General features: G+C 40.2%; 1 protein-coding gene across 1 annotated transcript; it reads right to left on the bottom strand.

Annotated features, from left to right (window-relative positions):
- Nucleotides 1-315: 315 nt before the first annotated feature.
- LOC146555241 (uncharacterized) lies at nucleotides 316-17725 on the bottom strand. Its single transcript, XM_085251163.1, has 5 exons — nucleotides 17541-17725; nucleotides 3117-3185; nucleotides 2937-3018; nucleotides 1408-1481; nucleotides 316-910 (listed from the first exon to the last, which is right to left on the bottom strand). Exons 1-5 carry the CDS (start codon nucleotides 17583-17585, stop codon nucleotides 872-874), a joined length of 309 nt encoding a protein of 102 aa, XP_085107289.1. The 5' UTR covers nucleotides 17586-17725; the 3' UTR covers nucleotides 316-871.
- Between the last annotated feature and the right edge of the window lie 1764 nt (nucleotides 17726-19489).

Raw genomic sequence — 19489 nt, 5'->3', positions numbered from 1 at the left:
TCAACTGGTTTGTTTCAGTGTGGAGGAGCAGCAGCTCTACTTTGAGGCTCAGCCACCCTTCTTCTGCAGGACCATTGGGGTCATGTGTTGGTCAGCAGTGAAGGATGGATGTCCTGGAGGTGTGTTTCCTGACTTTTGAGGCTAGCTACTCTGATATTTTTTTAAATGCTCAGCAGCCTGGCTTATTAATAAACTACCAAAATAATAACACTTAATATACCAGCTTTCATGTCATGAGCACAACCAGAAGGAGTGTTTTGCGACTTCCTGGTTGTCCAAACTTCTTTTTTAATTAAAGCAGAATCAGTCCAAATCTAAAAGCAAAATCAAATGAATTTATTATTCAACCAAATTGCACAGACATTTTAAAAAAATGATAATCTGGCCATGACAGACACACAGATAGAGACACATGGACAAGAGAAACTACGACTTTGGAATCTCATAGTAACTACCACTAATATATCCCCAGCACTGGGAGAAGAGCCGAGTTATTTTAACACTCCCATGCAACTACAGGTCAACACACAACTTCTAGCATCCTATACGTCTTAGAAAAACAGAAAAAAGGTAGTTGTAGTACGTGTGTGTGTGCGCTGTTGGAATGACAGGCTGGTTGTTGGTCGAGACCGAGTATGGATGGTTGATGTTGAACGTGGATCTAAAAGTCTTCAGAGCACCACTGTATACCCACTTTTGCAAAATGGCCAAACTCCTTACAATATTTACAAAAATATAAAATGTAAATAAAAATACAAACAAATTTTCTTTTTAAACACATTTTTGTTACGAAAGGAGGACTGAGGTGTAGAAGGTTTGCTGGCTGTCTTTCAACAGTGTCGTCCTCCGTGCAGAGTGGGCGCTGCAGACACTACTGATCTGTCTTCTGCTTCTTGCTTTCAACCTCATCCTGAAAACCGAGAAGATCGAGGTTAGAGGTGATGCTGCACAAAAATACAACACCGCTATTGATGTTTTGTTATCCCCCTTTTCACAAGTAAAAATGAATGTTTGCCAGCAGGTTAACAAAACATATTTCAAAGACGTGCTCTGAACTTTTCTATCCCTCACTAAAAAACGTTTCAGGTAAAGATAACATCCATCCAGATACGTGTTAAACAGGACATTGTTTTATGTTTTTATTATCATTATTATTATTATTATTATTATTTAAAGGAATCTTAGATAACTGTTGGATTATGCACTGTAAATCTGTAGGGTTTTTATAATTTGAAACTATACAGAAAACTGAGCTAAAGTTTCAAATATATGATATTTTGAGTATCAAATCTGGGTTCAGGATAAATAACACTGAAGCCCTTCAGTGTGACTGATCTGCTGTAACCCTAACTGTTCTTGCTGTTTTTAGCATAAAAAGCTGCTCCTGTAAGCTGGACACATCCTCACATCGTCATCGTCATCAGCTGCTCTCTTCCCCCTCGGTCCATCAATGTCATCTTCTTCATCGTCCTCCTCGTCACCTGAATACAAAAAGATAAAGCTTGTTAGAATGAAACAGTAGAACAAATCGAGGCTTCAGTTCAGTATTTTTCACCCCACCTGGATCACACTGTGACTGCTGTGACTTCTAAACAGATGTCTTGTCAAACTTTATCAATAAATAATGCAGACAAATTTCTATCTACTTACATGAATAATTGGTCTTATGTGTAGTTATCCATCGTGTGTATGATTCATAATTTAGATATGTAGCAAACCCTTGGCCTTCTCTCAATAAGCTTCACGATGTAGTCACCTGAAATGGTTTTCACCTCACAGCTGTGCCTTGTCAGGGTTCATTTGTGGAATTTCTTGCCCCCTTAATGGGGTTGGGACCATCAGTTGTGTTGTGCAGAAGTTAGCTTGCTACACAGCTGAGAGCCCTATTTGACTACTTCATATTATGGCATGAACCAATCCGCTAAGTACAGAGAAACAACAGTCCATCGTTGCTTTAAGAAGTAAAGGTCAGTCAATCTGGAAAATTGCTAAAACTTTGAATCTGTCCCCAAGTGCAGCCGTAAAACTATCAAGCACTATGACTAAACTGGCTTACACGAGAACCTCCCCAGGAAAGGAAGACCAAGAGTCACCTCTGCTGCTGAGGGTATATATTTCTGAGTCACCAGCCTCAGAAATTGCAAGCACCTCAGATTAGAGCCCAGATAGAGAGACTGCAGGTATCAGGCCTTTATGGCCAAATAGCTGCTACAAAACCACCACTCAGGAAAAGCAACAAGCAGAAGAGATCTGTTTGGGCCAAAAACAAGAAGGAATGGCCATTACACCAGTGGAAATCTCTGCTTTGGTCTGATGAGTCCAAATTTGAGATCTTTGGTTCCAACCATCGTGTCTTTGTGTGACACAGAAAAGGTTGAATGTTGAATCCTCACCCTATCTCTAAGAGAGATAGGGTGAGGATTCATTTCCCCCATTTGGATCTGTGATCTCATTCTTTTGGTCACTACAGCTTGTGACTGTGGGTGAGGGTAGGGACGTGGTTGACCAGTAAATTACAGACCCAATATCTGATTTACAAACATGAGGACTGAAAATTTCCAGTTTATCAAACACCACTGAGCAGTCCTTACCTTTAAATCTAACCTTTCCTCTTTCATATCTTTCTCCATCTCGGAGTGAAGTTAGCTCTCTTTCTTTTCTCTCCCTGTGTAATACAGCAGCTGAACCTTTAGCTAGCAACACACTGTGAGACAAGCTGCACACAAGCATCTGTGTTTGCTGATGTTTGTTGAGCTCAAAAACATTCAAAAATGTTGGGAGGTGTTACAAAAATCCAAACTCCTAAAATGACCCCAACACTAAAAACAACGCCACGTCTGCTTTTTCCTCTCACCTCTGCATTATATTGATTGACATGTTTTGTTGTTGTTCTGTTTCATCACCTCTTTGCTCAGCACGGCATAAAAAAAACCTACCTTCTCTATCCTCCTCCTCTTCGTCGCCCACATCCTCCTCATCCTCCTCTACCTCATTGTCTTCCTCACCATTTTCCTTTTCCTGACACGGTGAGACAGATTTATGTTGGTCACCAGTAACACACAAGGACTATCCACGTCCTAAAAGGTGCGAGAGGCGTTAACAGGAGCTGTTCTTACATTTTTGCCATTGGCAGCAGAGTCTTCTCCATTCTCTGTCTCTTCAGTCTGTTTCTTCTCCTTCAGCTCCTGAAACAAAACATATTCTCAGACATGCTGGCCCACTTTTATGAATGCAGGAAGAGCACATGATTAAATGAGATGACCTAATGACCAAGTGTGATCTCAGCATAACTCACTTTATGGTTTCAGAAAATTTTTTAGGAAAGATTATTTAGTTTAGAAAGAGAAAATTGAGCAAAAATGAGAAAAAGGTAAATATAAATTGCATTGACTTAAAGTTTAACTAAATACGACATCTGTCAAAAAACTAATGTAGTTTTGTTTTTTTGTTTTTTTGTTTGTTTTTTTAATTGAACTTTTAATTGCAAAGCAGGAAAACAGCAGTCACCAGCATATACATACACAGGACAAAGATGCATCTACATGTATGGCAGGACGTGGGAGGCAGAAAGAAAAAGCCAACAGCAATAGTAATAAACAATGAAAAAGGTTAACAATCGTCCCTTTGTTGCCAGGCTAAATCCCGTAAGCCCGATTTCAACCTCTGAGCAGAAGGAGTGTCCAGATAGGCCAAAAAAGGGTCCCGGTAGAAAAGGAAAGGTTTGTCCTTAAGTGCCGTAGAGAAGGCTTCCATTGGCACAATACTTATCACAGACTGTAGCCACTGGTTGACAGATGGAGCCTTATCAGAAATCCACAGTAAATGGTAAATGGCCTGTATTTATATAGCGCTTTACTAGTCCCTAAGGACCCCAAAGCGCTTTACATATCCAGTCATCCACCCATTCACACACACATTCACACACTGGTGATGGCAAGCTACATTGTAGCCACAGCCACCCTGGGGCGCACTGACAGAGGCGAGGCTGCCGAACACTGGCGCCACCGTGCCCTCTGACCACCACCACAGTACCATAATGCACTTTCGAGCGTAGTGTAGCAGTATGTGAAGGAGATCTTTGCTGCGAAAGCCGGCAGGTAGCTCATCATTTAGTCCTAACAAGCAAGTCCTTGGACCCAGATGCAGTCGGCAATTAAATATAACACATAGCTTATCTATGAGTGATCTCCAAAACTGTAGAATAACAGCACAGCTCCACAGACAATGAAAAAAGGAACCAACAGCAGACTGACATTTGTAACAAAGATTAGGCAAAGCTGGAAACATTATGTGCCTCTTCTCGGGTGTAATATAAAGCCTATGTATAAGTTTAAACTGCCTCTCCCAAATAGAATTAGATGCCAAGGCTTTGAAAGGACGACAACACAACTCATCCCAAGCCTCAGCATCTATAGCGCCTACGTCTGATTCCCATTGGCCCTTGATTTTGTTAGAGTTATCCATTCTAAGATCAGACAGAATGTTATAAACCTTTTTAGTGATACATTTTAGTTGGGTAGTTTTTACCATGAGTGATTCTGTAGGAGAAAGACCAAACCCTCCATTAAAATCCTTCAATTTAGAAGTAATATCGTGCTTTACCTGAAAGTACTTCAAAAAATCCTTATTGGTCAGACCAAACTTGCTTTTCAGTTGATTAAAAGTAAGAAGAGAGTTCTCATGAACAAGATCACCCACTGTATTAATCCCTTTTTGAGACCAGTCCGCAAAACCAGCCCGAAGACCAGGTAAGAAGTCAGGGTTTTCATGAATAGGAGTAAGTAGGGAGAAACAATTAAAATATCCTTCCAGGCGCCTGACTTTGCGCCAAATAATGAGCATATTCTTTAGCACCATATTATCTTGTGTTAGAACTGTGGCTTTACCTGAGGAAATATATAGCAGGTTCCGCAACGGAATGCCCTTTAAAGAAGCGGACTCAGCGCTGAGGTAAATAGAATCCGGATCGTCCATAAACCATTCTGTAAGAAATTTAAACTGTGCAGCCAAGAGGTATTGTGGGAAGGAGGGAGCGGCAAGACCGCCTTTCTGAACAGGCAAACACAGAAAACTGTATCTCAGCCTAGGTCTTTTCTTACGCCATATAAAAGAAATAATTGAACCATTTAATTTTGACAAAACCTTTTTGGACAGAGCAAGCGGTAACATCTGGAATAAATACAAGAGGCGAGGGAGGATATTCATCTTGACCAGGTGAATACGACCTAAGAGAGACAGAGGGAGGCTGCACCACCTACCCAAATCGCGATTGATGGTCTAAATCAAAGGGGTGTAGTTCAGACTATACATTTCTTTTAGATTCGGTGAAATCTTTACCCCTAAATAAGTGAAACCGGAGTAATGTAGTTTTTTAAAGAAAACATTTTCTTAAATGCAAAAATAGATAAATGATCTAAAGTACTGTAATGTCAAATGATATAAGGTATACATGCAACATAATACATAAAATAAAACTGTCTGTTAGGCTTTCTTACGTTAACAGTGGGAAAAGGTTCTGACAGTGTTGTATCTGCTGGATGACATAGATTAGGTATGTGTTCATGAGTATGTGACTTTGTGCAGGTGTGTGTCTACATGTTTACATGTGCAAAATGATTGAGTGAGTTTGTTTTTAAGCCTTTAAAGGAGCATGTGGTAGCAGCGGTGAAGTAAAGTGAGCATATGCACATTCTGAAGATTTTGTCCTGCTGAACACAACATTATGATGCTGCACATGTTAATAATTAATGTCAGTAATCATTTGGTGCAACGTAACAGCCCCAGGCCAGTGGCTCATGATCCACAACATTTTTATTAGTCTGTGGGGGAAAAAAGCTTTTCATTTTATATTTTTAAATATTAAAACAATTTCATTAACACAATATTTTATAATATTTCACTTTAAATCTGAAAAATAATGTTACAAAAGCTTCAAATAAATACTGTCTAGTACACCTCATGGCCCCCTTTAGACTCAGGTGTTGCAGGTCACCTGCAGCAGCCTAATCTAAACGTGGTATCAGACTAAGTGAACAGTTCATCTGCATATTTTAATGTAGCCGTACGTCTGTAGCTTAACTGTAGATTTGTTGCTGTGTAGAACAAAGAGCCGTGGATGGAGCAGCTACAGGGTTTGCTTTTCTTTACATTGGAGTTTGTTGATCAGGTTCTTTGATGACGGGCTCCTGCCAGCTTTACCCACTGAAGCAATGGCGTGTCCAGCGGGGTGGCCTGGGGGGGCACAGGCCACCCCCCAAACCAGACTGGCCACCCCAGGTGCCACCCCAAAGGCAAAACAATAAAATTCAATCAAATATCAAATGTCCGATTATGTTTTCACGGTGACGCTCAGATATCCGAGTGTAATTGAATGCAGCATCGCTTCTGCCTATGCGCATCACGTTAGCAAAGGTAGGAGAGCCAAGCGCGAAAGATGGCACTGCAGGAAACAATTTTTCGGTGAAAGAAAATGAGGACAGAATAAATGTCCCGGTAAGTAATATCAAGTTTGTTGAGTTTAGTAAACTTCGGTGAAATTAGAATACCAAGGAAAAAATAACACTTAAAGAATTATTGCAGCCCTCGAATATTTCAGACAGTATGCTACTGAGGGCAGCTAACATAAGAGTTATGAGTTATAAGATGTAATCTAAGTCGTAACATTGCTGTATGGAGCTGCAAATTTGGTTGCAGGTTAACATAGCTGGACTGGCCATCGGGCTTATTTGACTTAATTTTTATTTTTTTTGTAATGGCATGAACAGTGAGAGGTGGTGGATTGGCCAGATGCAGGTCGATGTGTAGAAATAACTCCGTTGTTTGGTGGTGGCTATGACGGGGCTTCCACAGAGGCAACAGGTGGATGAGGGAAGGGGAGGCAGGAGGAGAGACCCGAAGCAGCCGCCAGTCCGAGTGTCAGGTGAACTGAACTTCAGGTAAGAAGTTATGACCTGCAGTCTATCTGGGTCAGATATAAACCAAGTTTAGGTGGAGTTTATTTTCATGTTGCTGACTTTTTACTGTCAGTTGCAATAACTCGTACTGCGTTCTAGCCAGCTTGACGGAGTTTTTATACAGCTGGGTGGGTGCTATGATGTTACTGATAGTGAACTTTATTTTATTCATAAGGTTAGTAGAGTTGCCAACGGCTCCTTAAAAAAATGGAATGGTCCCTCATTCAGAGAAAATATTACGCGTTTCGTATTGAGCTGAGAAGAGACGCAGTTTGTCCCGGACTTCAGCTAGAATGGAAAAAAGACACAAAGCTGGAGTTATTCTGTCGTTATGCTGCACAGCTGCCTCTTCTCTCATCCTGCCTCTCCTGTTGCTACTTCAATCATGAAACTGATCAATGATCAGCTGATCGGCTTTTCTCTCTTGTTTGTTTATCGCCCACTTTGCGCCAGAAAGAGGAAACCAGCAGATATTGCGCTAAACAACAGCAGCACGTTTAAGCTTGATCAGCTGTTGTTAGAATTTATTTAATATTAATTTCTAGTATCAGCTGATGTTTGCTGGAGCCACAGCTGTAAAGCTGCTGGTCATGATGTCGGTTTGGATATGTGGTGAGAGGGAAACATGAAGATGAAACCAGGAGATGTCCTTACTGAACCATCAGAGCTGAACAGGTGATGGAGAAACAGGTTTACCTTTTAGGTGACATGAATGAGTTGAAGTTATGAACTGTTTCTGAGAGACAAATAACACCAGGATCCTTTTTTAGGTAGCTGACAGCTGGTAACTGTGCAGGGGCGGGTCTAGCAAAGTTTTGCCAGGGGGCAGGTAGGGCATTAACAGGGAAAGGTGGGGCACAAAGAAATACTTTTCTTTCTTATTCTCATTTAAAATACCTAGTTTTTATTAAATAATTATCTAAATCTTACAACCAAAGTTTTTATCTGACGTAAAATGTATAGAAATCATACATATACCAACAAGACTGTACATCACTGTCACAACAGCATTTGTTTTCATTCAAAGTCTTTATGGCTTTAATACCTGGTGGGCCGGTCTGTAGTAAAAATGCCCAATTTTTTTGTCCCAGTCCAGCCCTGCAGGTTAATACTGGCAGTGTCACCATGCCAGCTGACTGTATTTTATCATCAGCCAGTGTTGTTCTTTATCAATATTACCAAAGTTTACCATAAGGCAGCATAGAAAGTATTTACTTGCTTTCAGGTTTTATTCAAATGTTAGTCTTTTCATTTGTTTCCCCACTTTTTTCCTGTTTCAAAATCAAACACCAGTTTGTGAGAAGATTATCTTCTTTTTTTAACAGGCAGATAAAGTTTTGCATTGGCATTGGCTAATTTGTCAATTGTTTGTTACAAATGTTCATATTTTAATATTCAAAAATGTTTTTGCCCAAAACATATGTGCACTATATGTCAGTAAAAATACTATGCAAATATTGATGTCCTTGAATGCTGAGTAAACACTGACAAAGCACTGATTGTATCTCTTGTACTTTATCAACGCAGTATCTAAAAACTTTGCACCGTAGTGGTTAAAATCTCTTTTAAGAGTTAAAAGTGCATTTGGTTATTAGGTTTATAGGATTATTGAATTATGGTTAAGGGTTGGTAGAATTTTTTTTTTAAACATTATCTGCCAATTAAATCTGCCACCCTTCTCCAAATCTGTGCCCCTACCTGGCCCCCCCAACAAAAATTTTCTAGACACGCCACTGCACTGAAGGTTTTAATGGTCATTACAGCTAGAAAAAAGTTTTCACTCCAGCTGAGCTCAATGTGTCGTCTCCTCTTTGCCCTTTGTAGTGCACAGTGTAGACAGACGTCAAGCCAACGTTAACATGTGACATTATCATCACTGCTTCTGTTGTGTTACCAGGCTTTCTGTTGAAACACTGGGCTCTGCGTGGGCTTTATGTTGTCGTACTTTTTACTCACATGCATGCTTCTAAATACGTTTCTATTGCAGGTCTATTTTTTGTTACAAATGTGGGCGAGCGTTACAGTACGGAGGAGTATTTTTGTTTTCTTTTGTTTCTTTTAAACAAAATGTGCAGATTACAGTTGTTTACAGGCTAGCTTCCACAGCTCCTATACCCTCTACAAAATGTCTTGTGTGGTTGAGTTAGTGAAACAAATTGATCGACCATCTTGTGACACAACCTACATCCTCTGTATTGCACATGGTGTAACCATCGATATCCTTGCACCTGTCCACTGCAGCCACTTCATTTTTTACAAATCTGTCCAACTCCTCCCTGACCAGATGCAGCTTTCTGCACCATCTTTTCAACATTGGAGTGGATAGACTGTAAAATCTAATTAGTTCACAAAACTTAAAAAAATTTAATCAAATATGCAAACTTATTGCCTAAAAAAAATAAATAAATAACGAAAAGAAAAACATACAAAAAGCTTATTTAAAATAACCAAGTTAGGGCAACTTATTAATTATGAGTACATTGGTCATAATTAGTTCTTACAGAGTTTTAAAAAAAAATATGCAAGCTCGTTGCCTCAAAAAAGAAATAAGTGTACTTAAGATCACCAACTTAGGACAGCTTCTTCATTGTGAGTACACAGCACTAAGAATATCTTGGATTTTCTGAACAATAGTAAATGTTTGGTCAATGACAAACATTTCAAGATCAATTATATTTAAAAAAAAAAAAAAAAAAACACTTCTGAAAAAAAAAAAAAATTGTGGTAAGTTACTATTTTTAATTTGTCTACATACAAACTGAATGCAACTAAAATCACATTGCTTTTTATATTCCTTGAGTTTAAGAGATTTCTAGTTCAACAACACTCAGATATAAACACTGTAAGTATAATTAAAAACACTTCTCGTAATGTAGTTAAAATCAGCCCAACTTTTATTTTCAAACGCAAAAAAGTATATCAGCCAACATACTGGACACTGTTCTGCTGAACAACAAACAAGTATACTGCCGCTATAGTAGCCTGTGTTATTGAATTTTATTTTAAATATTACCAAATGTAAATTTCATATTTATTTGTTACACAATTTAAAGCTTTAATAACCGTATAATGAAACAAAGTCCTAGTTTCAATTTCTGTCTATCTATCAAATGTTCAGTGTAGTCTGTAGCTCTAACACCACATTTGTTGTGCATTTAAACACACAAGCTTGTAATACTTTAAGGATGTGAAGGTCCTGGCATTACTTTCAAAATGACTGTCATAGATTTAGGTGATTCAAATATAAGTGCCTGAAGAAAGTCTTTAACATTGTCCCAACATCCCCGTACAGTGGCAGTGGATGTGGGTTGGAGATCCAATGACCTTGAAGATGCAGGTGACCATCTTCACTGACCACACCATCTGTGACGGAGGACTCATCTCTCCTTGCGTTCTGCAAGGAAACAATCATATTCTTTAGAACTCATTCATTCTCTTCCGCTTATCCTTTTCAGGTTGGCGGCGGGAGGCTGGAGATAATCCCAGCTACCATAGAGAGGCAGGGTACACCCTGGACATGTCGCCAGTCTGTCACAACACATGAGACAGGCAACCATTTACACTCTGATTCACACCCACTTGCACTTTCGAATAACCAATTGACCTGACCACATGTCTTTGGTCGTGGGATAGTCCGGAGTACCTGAAGAGAACCCACGCCAACACGACCATGCAAACTCCACACAGAAAGGCCCTGGCCAGGTGGCGGAATCGAACTAATCACCGCGCTGCCCATTCTTTAGAACACCAAGTTATATTTGCTCTTAAAACATTTTTTCTGCATTTTAGACAATCAAGTTACATTATTACACTGTTTTCAAAAAATGCCGTCAATTTGATATAACCAATTATGCCATCCATCCATTTTCTTCCACTTATCCACAGCTGGGTCGCGGGGGCAGGGGCCTAAGCAGAGAACCCCCAGACCGCATGTCCTGGGTCTGCTCTGGGGCCTCCTCCCGGTGGGACACGCCCAAACCACCTCGACTGGCTCCTTTCGATGTGGAGGAGTAGCAGCTCTACTCTGAGGATGATTGCAGCTGTGGCCCCAATCCATCTGCCAATCTTTTGTTCTTCTCTCTGCTCATTTGTGAACAAGACCCCAAGATACCTAAACTCTTCCATTTGGGGCAGCAACTCGTCCTTTAGCTCCACCCTTTTCCAGCTGAGGACCATGGCCACAGATCTGGAGGTGCTGATTCTCATTCCCGCCACTTCACACTCAGCTGTGAACTGCTCCATTGCGAGGCGGAGGCCACCACCTGGCTAACCAAGGCTGGTAGGACTCTTCCTTCAGCTTGATGCCTCCCTTCTGAGATTACCACCACGACAGGCACCAACCACCTACCGGCCGCAGCTCCTTGCTGCAGCAGCATCAGCTATGGAGGTGCAGAACATTGTCCATTTTGACTCAATGTCCCCACCCTCCCTTGGAAACTGTTGAACTGGGATATTAAGATCTCCTGAACTGGGGCTTCTGGCAGGCATCCCATGTGCAGCCTATATGCTTGGGTGTGACAGGTCTGTCCAGCATCCTCCCCCACCACCTGATCCAACTCAGTTGAGTTGATAGCTCAAACGTTCAGACTTCGCTATATACTGTACAGACATTGTGGTACCTCTAAACTAAGTTTGTGAGATATAATCTTTCAAGAAATGCAGCCCAAACTGTTGTTTGTATTTACTTACACAACATGTCTAATGAAATGTACACAAAGTCCTGCTTTAATGCGTCTGAGGACAACAGCATAATGCAGTCATATCTGAGGACTAATAACAGAAAGCACGAAAAGCTTGGTAAAGAAACAATTTCCCAAAGCCAAAGAATAAATTAGAGGAGTAAAACAGGTTGGTCTAAAGTATGATTAAACATTTAGCATGATTGATATAGATGACACTGAATATTACTAATCTACTGGAAAACAAAAAATACTTACCACTCAACTGATGTCTGTCCAACAGCTCCTTTTCTAGACTTGCAAGAGTTCAGTGTAATGTGGGCAATCATTAAACTCTTTCAGTCTAACGACAATTCTGCAAACTCTGAGAAATCTCTGACAAAGTAAAAAGAAAAAAGAAAGAAAACAAGAATAAAAACCAGCAAATTATTCAGAAGCAGATTAGATGCCTAATGGCTGTGCAACCATAGATAACTTACAACATAAAGTTCTGTTGTTTACAACATAGAACTTAATGTTGTTAAAGTTGTTACTTGTTACAGTTTCTTGTTACAGTTTCTAATAAGCAAGATGACCAGATAAAACTTGTGGCTGTGTTTATATCTAACACAGGCTACCCCAAAATGTTTCTGGATGTCTTAAATTTGACTTTCACAACAAAACTTGTATACGAATACAGTTTTTAGTAAAAAGTAATGGTATTAAGACTACTTTTTTAAAAATGTAACTAAGCAGAAATGTTGCTAGTTAAATAGAATAGAATAGAATAGAATTCAACTTTATTGTCATTGCACATGCACAGGTACAGGGCAACGAAATGCAGTTTGCATCCATCCAGAAGTGCTTTAGTGATATAGATATATTACAATATATATTAGCAATAGTATAGATATGTAAGTATACTACAGAAATGGGTCTATTATGGTATGTTATAATGTACACGGTATGAAGTATGTTGTGAATATTCTATAACTAAGTATGTAAAGGCTGTAGTGAGTACAAGCTATGTACAGGCTATGAACAGGATATAAATATGAAAAACTATACAGAATATGAAATAAATAACTTTACAGAAATCTGAGATATACAGCTATACAGAAATGGGAACTGTAAAAGCAGTTTGTTTATGTTGATAAAGAATGGCTAGATTTGACATTCACAGATGCCGCAGATGTAGCCATAAAGCATTAAAACAAATGCAGGAGTTTGAATACATGCTTGTAAATTATTGTGCTTTTGCCACCTAACAGTTTGTGTGAGGTGAAAACATGACAACGCTGCTAAGAGGCAAGGCAAGGCAAGGCAAGGCAAGTTTATTTGTATAGCACAATTCAACAACAAGGTGATTCAAAGTGCTTTACAGAGACATTAGAAACAAGAACAAATAAAAAGCATGATTTAAAATTGAATAAAACAAGCAAATAAACTAACTAACTAATTAACAAACAAACAAACAAACAAACAACAGTATATAAAATCAAAACAGATAAAATCAGAACAGTAGATAAAATCAGTAGTTAAATGTAAGTTTTGAAATTTAAGCTTAAAGTGTGGATTTGGTGCTTTATTCAAATGCAGCTGAGAACAGGTGAGTCTTCAACCTGGATTTAAATAAACTGAGTGTTTCAGCTGATCTGAGGCTTTCTGGGAGTTTGTTCCAGATATAAGGAGCATAAAAGCTGAATGCAGCTTCTCCGTGTCTGGTTCTGACTCTGGGAACTGATAAAAGACCGGATCCAGATGACCTGAGGGATCTGGATGGTTCATACTGGGTCAGGAGGTCATTGATGTATTTTGGTCCTAAACCATTCAGAGCTTTATAGGCCAGCATCAGAACTTTAAAGTCTATCCTCTGACGGACAGGCAGCCAGTGTAAGGACCTCAGAGCTGGACTGATGTGGTCCACTTTTTTGGTCTTAGTGAGGACTCGAGCAGCAGAGTTCTGAATGAGCTGTAGTTGTCTGACTGATTTTTTAGGTAGACCTGTAAAGATGCTGTTACAGTAATCAAGCCTACTAAAGATGAATGCATGGACTAGTTTTTCCAGGTCCTGTTGAGACATCAGATCTTTTATCCTTGATATATTCTTGAGGTGATAGTAAGCTGACTTTGTTATTGTCTTAATGTGTTTTTCTAAGTTTAGGTCTGCATCCATCACTACACCCAAATTTCTCGCCTGGTTTGTGGTTTTTAGATGTATAGATTGAAGTTCTCTGGTGACCTGTAATCGTTTTTCTTTGGCGCCAAAGACTATTACCTCAGTTTTGTTTTTGTTTAGCTGGAGAAAATTGTGGCACAACCAGTCATTGATTTCCTCAATGCATTTACCAAGAGCCTGTACAGGGCCTCGGTCTCCTGGTGACATTGTGATATATATTTGTGTGTCATCTGCATAGCTGTGATAGTTTATTTTGTTGTTGTTTATAATCTGTGCCAGTGGGAGCATGTAGATGTTAAACAGAAGGGGTCCCAAGATGGAACCTTGGGGAACTCCACATGTGATACTTGTCTGCTCAGATGTGAAGTTACCTATTGATACAAAGTATTTCCTGTTTTCTACGTATGTTTTGAACCAGTTTAGTACAGTTCCTGAAAGACCTGTCCAGTTCTCCAGTCGTTTGAGTAATATGTTGTGGTCAACTGTATCAAATGCTGCACTGAGATCCAGTAAAACTAAGACTGACATTTTTCCACTGTCTGTATTCAGACATATGTCATTAAACACTTTGGTCAGAGCGGTTTCAGTGCTGTGGTTCTGTCTAAAACCTGACTGGAAGGCATCGTAGCAATTATTCTGTTTTAAGAAGTAACTGAGCTGTTGGGAAACTGCTTTTTCAATGATCTTACTTAAAAACGGGAGATTTGAGATCGGCCTGTAGTTGTTCATTTGTGTCTTGTCAAGAGCTTCGAAAACGTCTCGTCTCTTATCTAATGATTTATAAGCTCACCTTTCCCATTTCGAATCAACAACAGTTAGTTTCACTGAGAGAAATGTAAACGAAAAAGTTAAAGCTGCAGGGTTTATGTTTTTTTAACCAACAGAAGCCGAGAGGCGGCAGCATGCTACAAGGCTAGGCTAACACTGGCTAGCAAGTTTATAAACCTGACACTGCAAGAAGGCAGAAAAAGTAAATTATTTACTCACCAAATCAGCGCACCTCCTATAAGAATCACAGTAATGCCAACAATAACCACTTAAGCTGAAGCTTCTCCAGCTGCATCCAGGTTTGCTCATCATAGTCCAGAAACAAAAAACATACATGCCATGAAAGTGGAGGAGGAAAGCAGCCACATGGCATTTTTAAACCACATCATCTTATCCTTCCACTGAAGGAAGACTGCCTTTTGCAATTTCTCTGCAAAGTCATGCCATGATGAATTCAAACAAAATAAAATGACCATTTCACATGGTTTTAACTGGTTTAGTAGGCATTTGTATGACCTAAGATGCATGTTCTCAATATAGTTCTTTGTTTTTGTGTAGAAACAAAAAAACAAACAACAAAAAAAATACTAGGAATAAAAAAGCAATGAGAAAAAGCAAATCAAAAATTTATTAATTTTTTTTTTTTTTTAGCTGTACAGCTGGGTGACTTTATATAAAATTCCAATAGTGATACAAACTGTCAGATAATGAAGTATCTGAAGTACAATTTCATTAAGTCACCTACACAGAGGGTATGGCAGCCATGGCAGTTTGCCTTGAAAACAACAACCGTGATCTCCACATTTCAGCTTTCCTCAAAATAATAAGGAAACACCACAGAGAAAGCCTCTCATCACCACAAACCAAAAGATTAGACAAAAGACTAATTACCGCATCATCATTATTTATCTATGCCTAAAACAAATAGAAAACAAATACTCAAAGTGAATATTTTTGTCAGTATGAGCGCAAAACCTCTCGGGTTTTTCCCTCCTGTCCTCACCTCTGTGGAAATGGGATGCCAGTTATCGTTTACAAACACAGTGCTTCGACGCTTTAAGTTGCAGTTGGCTGGAAAAACAAAAGTTATTTTTAACAAAGTAGTTTTCGGTGCCTTTCATGAACGCTCACTCTGCTTTCCAGTAGCACGCTCTAAACAGAGCATATTTACATGAATGCAGCATTTCACAGGATTCCTTCTAAACATGGCTGAACAGGACTACAAATCTATTCTTCACTCGTGAAATTGGGGTACATGATGCTCTGTGCTGATTTTACATAATAAAACGCGCGTTTGCACCCTGCCACTCCAGGTCTTTGGAGTGGTTTTCCAGTGTCTGTGTGCTAGTTTAAGTGCTTGATGAGTTGTTGGACTGCCTCTGTGTGGTTAAGAGACTGAAATAATCTCCATGTCTCTCATCTTATCTGATTGCCATAAATAGTTCTTAAAACACTGAGCCTTTGCCTTGGGTTTGATAACTAAAGGCTCCACATTAAAACGAGTGGATTAGACTGAAATTTCTACTTACTCTGAATTATTCTTAGACACTACACTAGGTTATCCAACTAATTAGGCTGCTTTTGAAGGTGTAATGATTATTCAATTGACCTGAGGTCTGCTGATGTAAGAAGGGCTGATTACATTTGCAAAGAGCATATTATGAACAGCACATTATGATTGGGAGCTGAGCCCCCCTAAGAGTTTGAACCTAGAATGGCACCTGGTTAGACGAAAGGAAGGCTTCCACCCCTCGTGGAGCGCGCGAGTCGGCTTGCAGGCAGACATGCACAGCTTCACGGGCACGGCTCGCGCGCCAGCTGTTTGAATTAGCGTGTACCTGTAGAACACCCTGCGCCGCGTCGCTCGCTGTCAGCCTTTGTTTGAAATGGAGCTGCTCGGAAACAAACTGAGCAGAAACCACCAGCGTCCCCTCGGCATCACTCAGTACTACAGTACCAGCGGGTACACGAGGCGCGAGGAAACTGAGACATTAAAGAAAACTCGGTTAAAGAAGAAGAGAGGCCCGAGGGTCGGGCACAGCAGCCTGCCTCCACCGTGACGACACGCTCCCAGCTCCGCTGAGGGCCACAGTAGCAGTGAGGTGGAGCTCCACATGCATAAACTCAGATTATTGCTCGATCGCGTCACTGGAGTTACAGACAACACAGAGCTGGACAGTTAGAAACATGCGTGTCCACGCCGTTTCACCGCAGCGGAACTACCATTTGCTTTTGTGAATGATTACACGAATACGTATCAGAAGCACTAACAATGAAGCCGATATTTACTATGTTAAACCAAAACCAGAACAGTAGTTTAACAAGACTAGATGTGGCTCTGTGATAGTCCCGCGGTCGTGAATGGAAACACTCGGTGCCGGGCGGGAGATAACCCACTCTGCTATCCTACCTCCATCCCTGAAGGTCTTTATTTGCTTTCGGTCACTGCTTCGACTTCTAAACGTTCCCCAAACAGTAAAAGTAATAGTTCTGCGCGCCTCAGCCGGTTCAGTTCCCTCAACTATCCGAGAGTTTGGCGACAGATCGGGACAGCCCTCACAGAACACACCTGCATTGACGAGTACAGCGGCCGTATATGTAGTTTGTGAAATGACAGACAGGCATCCTACAATCTCTGCATGTCTGACTCTAAATGAAACTGGGAGGCGGTATTAAGCTGCCCACCGAGGAAGCTTAGAAATGTTCCCTGTGCCAAAACTAGTACCTTAATAAGCCCGTCTTTATTCCTCATCCATTAGCTCCGATCCTTCAGTACATATGTCAATGGATGACATATGTGTAGATTTATATTAGAATTTCGTGCATACAAGCAGGTCATAATGAATATCATCTAGAAAACTGGTAGTCTTCTTTTTCATACGCACTGTGCTTAAAATAGAAAAATTAGTAACATGTTACAGTTATAAATGGAAGCAAGAGTTAGAAAAAGCATCGTGCCCTGTCTCCTTCTATTGTCCTTACCTTGGTGCTCAGTTCTCCGCTGCTTTCCACCTGGCTGTCTGCCATATTAGATATATAAAAGGAAATTATTAATATCCAGTCAGAATATAGCAAAAAATAAAAATGAACGTATTGTAATTATTCCAGCTGCTGTGTTAAGATAATCGTTGCGCTGTCAGCTGCTTGTCCGCCAGCTGGAGCTCCCTTCTTTATAGAGCAGTGGGCGGAGAAGGGTGTCCAGAAGCGAACTGTGATTGGTGGTTTGGCTTTGACAATGTCCAGCCTACTATTGGCGAGGGGAAAACAATACCCAGCCCTCCTTGTGAGTGTGTGTGTGGGTCCTGACATTGATACACTATAAATCTCACACATGCTGTGTTGCACACACACACAGTGCATGTTTAACTTGAACAATTTCACAAGCTAGAGCCTGCACTTTATACTTCATACTACAATATTGTGGCTCAAGAGTTGGGAGTTCGCCTTGTAATCGGAAGGTTGCCGGTTCGAGCCCCGGCTTGGCAGTCTCGGTCATTGTGTCCTTGGGCAAGACACTTCACCCGTTGCCTACTGGTGGCGGTCAGAGGGCCCGGTAGCGCCGGCAGCCATTGAGTCCCTGAGGACATGTCAGTGGAGTGCAAATGTGTAGATTTATATAATTATATTAGAATTTCGACGCTTTACTATACAGACCATTTTACTGTCATACATCTGCTGTTCAGTTGTGTAAGAAGCATCGCCTAATTACGCGTATTGAAAGGAGCGATGCTGAGGTAAAATACCCCAACAGCATAATGGGCAGGCACCTAGATTTTACTTCAGTAAAAGTACTAAAGTATTTCCAGTGTCATTTAAAAAGCTGTCATCATGCTATATTACACTACTTCTATTATTATTATTATTATTATTATTATTATTATTATTATTATTATTATCATTATTATTATTATCCTTCGGAAGTGAACATGCAATAAGATTTTCTTTGACTTTTTTTAAAGGAATAATGCAATCAGTTTCTCTCAGTACTACATGTATGAATTGTATGTGTAGTGGTTGTTATATATGCTTAGCCTACGTGCCAAGATGTGCCAAGATCGCATTTTATGTTCGTTTTTTTCGTAACTGACTATTGCTTCTATTGTCTTTCTATTTGTTCCCAGTTATAGTACTTCTGTATAAGAATGGGAAAGAGAAAGGCTGGACAAGGTAGCGAGATATAGAGAGGAGGGAGAGGAGGGAGGACGGAAGCTTGGTGGCAGGATTGGAAAGGCGTTATGGATCCAAAGGAGGAGAAAGTGTGAACATATTAATATGAAAATATTCTCTGTGGACAGGGCTGCATTTTTTTTTTTTTTTTTTGGACATTTTCATAATGCGTGGTAGGTTCTTTACTATTAAAGGAAATATTCAATAATCCTAGTAAGACGTTAATACTGGAACTACAAAGTGAAGAAGAACGCTACACTGATTGAATCCGTCCTGTAATCAGGATAGCTTGCATTAAAAATCCCACAGAGGGCTTCGGGGGCTTCCCTCACCAACATGGCGAGTCTTGGAGTCCGTATTGCGTCTTGAATGTTTAACATTTGTCCTGATTGGTTAGCAAACCGGAGTTAACGTAAAACTGACGCTTTGCGCCATGTGAGTGGCTGACAGAGCTGCCAATCACGCAGAGCCGCTTATGAAAGTGTGCGCGCTGTCGGGCAACAGACAAAGACAGGAGCGAATCGGAAGCAGGTGGACGGGCTGTTTCTGAGCTGCTCTCAGGCCTCAGAACTCAAATGAAAGAACCTGAAATAACGCATTTCGTAGTTTTAAATTAAAGTTACGTAATGTTTGAACACATTACAGAGCAAACTATGAACCAGTATGTAACAAAAGGAGAGATCCTTAACACACGGTTAAATTCTTTTGTCTTTTTATATCGTCTGTGTCACTTTTCATCAGAGACATCCTAGAGGTCTTGGAGG

The sequence above is a fragment of the Mchenga conophoros genome, linkage group LG17 (assembly GCF_057382185.1).
Source record: "Mchenga conophoros isolate Kocher_MC1m ecotype Shallow Benthic linkage group LG17, M_conophoros_male_GT1.1, whole genome shotgun sequence".
Lineage (NCBI taxonomy): Eukaryota > Metazoa > Chordata > Actinopteri > Cichliformes > Cichlidae > Mchenga > Mchenga conophoros.
The sequence above is the reverse complement of the archived record's forward strand: the minus strand, read 5'-3'. Positions and strand labels throughout refer to the sequence as shown.

Bases quoted from the DNA above. Each gene is read 5' to 3' on its own strand.
- LOC146555241 (XM_085251163.1), bottom strand. From the start codon at position 17,585: ATGGCAGACAGCCAGGTGGAAAGCAGCGGAGAACTGAGCACCAAG. The intron at 3,019-3,116 runs GTAAGAACAGCT...TCACCGTGTCAG, and splicing joins CTGCTGCCAATGGCAAAAAT to GAAAAGGAAAATGGTGAGGA. The intron at 1,482-2,936 runs GTAGGTTTTTTT...TTTTGTATTCAG, and splicing joins AGAGGAGGAGGATAGAGAAG to GTGACGAGGAGGACGATGAA.